Here is a 6,382-nt window from a genome sequence, read left to right as displayed (position 1 = left end):
TAGGAAGAGGACGCTGATTGCTTCTGAAAGGCCTAACCTAACCTTAACCGCTTCACTTCGGTCAATAATTCGATTTCTAAGAGTGACACTATTTGAGTTTACTCAAATACATCAATTGTATTAGCCGACCACGTGGTACATCCACTGGCTACTAAAATTCATCCCTTATTCGAAATGAAATTCAACACCCTTATACATACTAACGTCATGGATCGCAACGCTCCGATATTGCATATCCCTTAAGGAATTTCTATTAACCGATCGAATTTCTCTGTTTATAACCACCATAAAGGCGAGGACGTTATATGAATAAACTTTAAATTGAATCGTGGCAACGACGGGAATGCCAGAGGGTCGTAACCTTCCTTTAACCCACAGAGATAACGGATGATATATTCCGATGGCGAAAAATCATCATCTTTAATCATAATCAAGTACGCATTCACAGCGGCACAGATTGCTATTATAATTGGCACTCTAGACACCTAAGGTAAAGGCAGGGTGGCGTATGATCGCGGGTTGCGCAAAGTGCGTTCCACAGGTGCTTCGAGCGAGCGATAATTAATGTCGTCTATTGATAAGAGATAAGTGAGGGGGATTATGGTCGAGAGAGGCACTTCTCTAGGTGGAAAAGCACCGAGGGCGACGAGGGACGCCTGCGCCGAGGCGCGGGAAAGGATTGCGCGGCGGGAACAGGGTGGTTTCTATAGACGCGACTTGCTTCGCTGAGATCCCTTCAGTCGGGATGCCGGTCGTGCACCCTCTCGTTGTTCAGTTCCGCGATGATCGGTGAACGTGCCTCAAGATCGCAGGATCGCCTTCTGGCGTCGGTCATATTAATTATTTTCGCTTTTCCTGGATTTGCATGGACCGAGACACCCCCGCCAGCAGGTGAGGTTATCTTTGTATATTGACAATTTCTTTAGTTACATTTTTCTCTAAAATTACTTTTAAGACAGTTTTGAGGGCTTGAGATTATACGAGATGCTTCTAGCGTCTTCGCAGCGTTGTTTACATGCTCGAAATGTGATCCTCGTGCCGTTTAACCGAATTATGCGTCAGACTGGAGAAAGTTTTGCCGGGCGGACAGTCTAGTTTTTAATTTGAAACTCGGTCCGAAACTTCGATGGCATTCGATCCTGTGAAATCGCTCTTTCCTTCTCGATTCCATTATCTATTTATTTGTCTTGGGAATTAAGACTCGCGCGAAATATCGAAGCAAGTAAACTTTGCTCTTGCGATATGCACCCACGTGTCTCCGGAGATGTTCGTGACTCGTGAAGGGAACGAGGATGCTTTGCGGGAAAATATTGATTGGCATATTATTAGATATGGATTTTTTTTATTATACAATTAAATGCAAATAATCTAGACTGTTATCATCGTCAGTTGATATCGAAGTTAAATTTTAGGCAATTAAATTTGTTTACACTGACCTGCAATCAACATTTGTTTTTCCATTGAAAATTTTGTTCAATTTTAAATTCTTCGTTAAATCTTGCTCCACCGAATTAACGAAAAACTTAAAAGATTCACATTAGTCGGCTTATGAAGAATAAGGAATTAAGTTTTAACGATCGATTCGGCTCTGTAACAAGTTGATCGATCGATGCCTCTTTTGATCGCTTATACCAATTTCCAAGTAGAAGTTGAAACTCAGTATTATAAAACGGTTAAGTCTACGCGATTGCTCCTATGTCGAATTGATCGAGTGAATAAATACTCATTGGTTGGAAAGTCGTTGAGAATAATAATGGTTCGTAGTCGATGGTATCGAACAGCCTGATGTAGTACTCTAGTACGATAAAATTATACCATGCCAGTAAGAGACTACTTTTTAATTTCAATTAACACGCTCGTATTGAAAAACGCAAGGGAATAAAGGGCAATGCGAATATTCGTGCTGGAGTAGCGTTGTGCAATTAAAGAATGCATTAAATTATGCAAACTTTTCGCAATGTACAGTCTCATTCAAATTATAATTTCTAGTAGCAAGTGCAAGCACTATAGTTTTATCTCGGCGAAACTATCAGAAGCGTAGGAAAGTGCTCGGGGTGCGACTAAAAGTTTCTGCACTTAAAGTAGCGACTAGTCAAAACAGTGAAGGGATGAGATTATATTCGGTGGGAAATTTGAAAATTAAATAACGTTCGATCCTACGAGATGCCTTTGAATGTCATTATGAATTTATGTATAAGTGAATTTTATTTATCGATTCTGGCCGATTGCTCGACGAGTCGAGTTTGCGGATTTTACCAAAGATTTCTTCGTTTTTCCAGGATTTAAAGGCTTTCCGAAGTTTGCTCCGTAGTTCGAAAGTTCTGTTGTTTTATAATTATCACGTTGCATGCCTAAATGAATTTTTTTAATGAAAATATGATTATTGAAATATTTAAAAAAAAATCATTTTTAACAATATTTTTATCGGACTGCAAATATCGATTTAAAAAATGACATATACGTCGTCATGGAAAAGAAATTTTATCGCAATCTAAATTGAAGTCTGCACATTCAAAAACCACTGTCAGAACCCTGTGCATCGAATCTATGTACTTTGTACTTTTTAACTCTCTGAGTTTGCTTAAGTGCTTAAGCTTTTAAAGCCACTGTACATGACCGGATTAGTGCGTGCGTGGAATTTGCGTACTGAAGGATGAGATCACAAACTGCCCCGAAGCGCATTAAAATCTCTGAACGATGTATGGCGCTCGTATGTATTCCAGTAATTCCTTCATTTCGTCCATTCTAGTACAGAACCACTAAATTTGTTGTGCTACTAGGTTTTCGTAAAAAAACAAAATACGTCGCATCCCACTAATGAAATTACGAAAAAAAAATGTCATGCCAAAAAACAGTAATTTTCAATCAAACACACATGCGCGCACTGCTTTTAAAAGCACACACGACACTTCCAACTACTCGTATCATCAGCAAATGCACGACGCCCAAGATCATCCTAGTGTGTAATAAACAATGAAGTCTCAGACAGTACATACCTATAGACAGTTGAAAATTCATTCCCGCTATTTTCATAGAAAGTAAACAAAACCACATGGAGCCAAGACTAGAGCTCCGTGTATAAGCTTGAGGCTCCTTTGTGAAATTATCCCGCAACTAGCGGCACAGACAAAATTCGCAAATGAAACATTTTCTCGCCAATCCTCTTAGGCAGACCCAGATTTGGCTAAAGTGCATTTTTTAAACTTTGACTCCCCACACGACCATTACAGTAATTCTAAATGCAGCGCCCAAATGAAATGCCTTCGCGTGACGTTTCAGCGCTGCGCCAAGTGACAGCAGCGTCGCGCAGTTCCATTGGCGTCAGCGTAACGGCGATCGCAGCGCCGCCTAATTTCTTTTTTTCAATTAACTCGCCAACCAGTCAGTGTCATCGTTCGGAAAGCCTTATGATCCAATCTACTTAGTGGCATAATGATGAAGGAACGAATAAAATGAAATTAGCAAAGCCTACCACGCGACGTATATTATTGTGGGACTTAACGGCTTGGAAAAACGGAGCGAGTAAAAACGAAGAAATTCCATTCGCTCCTCACGAAACTTTACTGAGCGTCGCGACGCTCTCGTTGAAATTGTCGTAGAAGCCGAAGCGCTTCCTGTTGCAACGTTCAGGCCCGTAACGATACTAGGATGCAATGCGCCTTACATTACATTACACTTCCACTACGTTTCAGACTACAGCTTGTTCCTACTAGGGTGAAAAGGAAACAAGGGTGACGCTGGGCGTCCTTAATAACGCTAATTGCAGATCGCCTCACTCCCCGGTCCTTCTGCCAGCGTTAACCCCTATAATTCGCTTTCCACAACGACTTCCTTTTGCTGTCTCTTTTGCATAATAGAAGAGAGAAGGGACGCAGTGACACCTCGCTCGATTCATTATGCATGCGCGCGTCACCTTGTATCGCGTCTGTCAGTGATATTGGTTTTTAATATATTTTTCAAAGTACTCCCTTAGTCGATCGGTACTTACTCATCGCTCACTATCGAACTTTATCATATTCTGGATGTATGTACAGTACTTGACGTGAGACCACTTAGTACCATCCCCTCTCAATGTGCAGTTAGGCGACAGTACTGATTGCTGTTATCGTGAAACTGGGCCTGACGAATTCGCCAATTCGGAATAACTATAAATTGTTATCACGACGTTATCTTATCGCGAATAGATACGAGGACGAATATCCATACGAAATATTTTTATTATTAATGTAATTGGAAAAATTTTTCATCCCACTTCATCTCTTCTCCGGCATGCATTCATTATATTTTCCAAATGTCGATACGCGTAACTAACGAGTATACGCAGTTATCACGAAACTCTAAAAATATTTTTATCGTCGACTTCAAGTACCTCGGTACTGGTCGTATAATAGGGAGAAGTCCTTATCGCGCGGATCGTATTCCGAAATGCACTACCTACAGAATGCATAGGTTCGTTAGCTCCACTTCGCAGTAATTATAATCGATTTTGATTAGAGAAATATTTGCCGGTCGATGAGTCCCTCAAGATAAATGAATACAAAAATAAAAGTAGCTCGTTCGATTTATGGCCATATTTTTTTTTGCTAATTAAAAATCAACGCGGTCAACTTTAACAGTCATTTCTATGCTTAGCTCGTGGAATTTGATTTCTATTGGACCATTTTTCAAAAAACTTTCCAACACGGATCGTTTTGGTAGAGATTGTTACGCGGAGGTCATAACGAGGTCTGCTATGTTTAACCGGGTAAAATTTTACCTTGTAACCTTTCTTCCCTCGAGTCGTGTTTCGAGAGTCCGTATCCATTCGGCCATACGTGTAATAAAAAAGTAATATATATATACGTATATATATATGTATATACCATAACTACTTATGGGATTAGATTAAATTGTACAATTGCACAGTGGTCGTAAAACTTTTTTGCTTGTCAGTCAAAGGGAGTCATTTGTCTATTGGACGAAGGTCTCTCAGAACCTATGTATAGTATCACTGGATTCCGAACGTGGCTTTTGCAAGTAACTTGAAAAATGTCTGACCCGGTACATTGGCCCGTGCAGGCAAAGACCAATTGAAAGTTAAATTAAATATTTGCAGGGTTAGGAAAAGCTGTTTAAAAGTCTACTTGGAATCTCGTTGTCGTGGAAACTTTATTCAGACAATACTAGATGCTTGTCACGGGTCCAACGTTGTTCGCCTTCTTGAAGTAAGGAGGTAAAATAGCAGTCGTTTCAAATGATTCACCGACGAGAAAGTTTTCAAACGGACGGAGACTCGTTGAATTTTTGGACAGTGGACGATATATGTATTTTTATACGTAAATTGTCTCTTCAGTCCATAAAAACTTTGTACTGTTACCACGTACTGCGTATATGTATATTATGGGATCAGAATATATATTCAGGGTGCGGTGTGTAAATTCGAAAATCACTCTAACGTTATGGTTGCGGTAAAGTCACGTTGGTACACCTGGAGAACCTTAATTGCAAACAGGAGTGGTACGTCGGAAATTACGATCTTATTTACGACTTCGTACCATACTTGTATCTCCACTTTGTATGAAGCTATATACCGTGCAGGGTTATTCAACGCTAACCCAACCACCGAAGGTGGTTCTACCATAGGAATCAAATGGCGTCGCTAACTTTATGTTGCTAAGATAGTAGTAGTGAATAACCCTATTGGTGTACCCATGGAATTCACTCGGAGTGAAATGTCCTGTACTGTACAATAATAACATAGGGAGCTTGTGCCGTGATAGGTTTACTTGAGTATGATGTAAACCACAACATATATAATTACTGTTTCTTCGTACAGATTTTTTCAGGAGTAATCTCCTACTGTTGGTATTTACGATAGAATTTTTAATTCTCAAAAAAAAAAAAACATGGCACTACACATGCACTCAAAATTAATAACTCACCAGGGGAAGGTTAGCTGAAAATTTATAATTTAAATAATTCTTCTAAATTTCTTTTCGCGATACTGATAGCTTGTTTAAGATCAGCATGTAAATTATTTCCAAGGAATTAACAGTCCATATAAATTATAGGCTGCAATCACGTTTTGAGTCTCCTACACAAATATCACCGTCTAGAAAGAGGAAGTTTGGTAAATTACTATTTCCTCGGTACCAATTCCTCTATTTGCCGTTTCCCTTCGAGACGATGCTAATGACTAAATTCTCGTTGGTACATAGTCGCCTTTGCGCAAAGTGCAAGTGACAGTTTCATCAGACGCTTGAACCTTTGATAAACATATCGAATAATCTATTACGTTTAATGCTATAGAGAATGAAAAATTAATTTCCATTATATTTGCATGCACTTTTCATTGCGATATATCTCACCTATAGGCAGGTGGAAGCAATATTCATTGGGGGGA

General features: G+C 39.6%; 1 protein-coding gene across 1 annotated transcript in view; it reads left to right on the top strand.

Annotated features, from left to right (window-relative positions):
* Positions 1-740: 740 nt before the first annotated feature.
* LOC107272987 (opioid-binding protein/cell adhesion molecule homolog) overlaps positions 741-6,382 on the top strand; it is a 73,712-nt gene continuing 68,070 nt past the window's right edge. The window contains exon 1 of the mRNA XM_015750739.2: positions 741-891. Coding sequence (XP_015606225.1) covers positions 783-891 — 109 coding nt within the window. The 5' untranslated portion in view covers positions 741-782. The remainder of the gene's footprint in view (positions 892-6,382) is intronic.

Source organism: Cephus cinctus, unplaced genomic scaffold (genome assembly GCF_000341935.2).
Source record: "Cephus cinctus unplaced genomic scaffold, Ccin1 Ccin1_scaffold1343, whole genome shotgun sequence".
Lineage (NCBI taxonomy): Eukaryota > Metazoa > Arthropoda > Insecta > Hymenoptera > Cephidae > Cephus > Cephus cinctus.
This window is presented reverse-complemented; position numbering and strand designations above follow the sequence as displayed.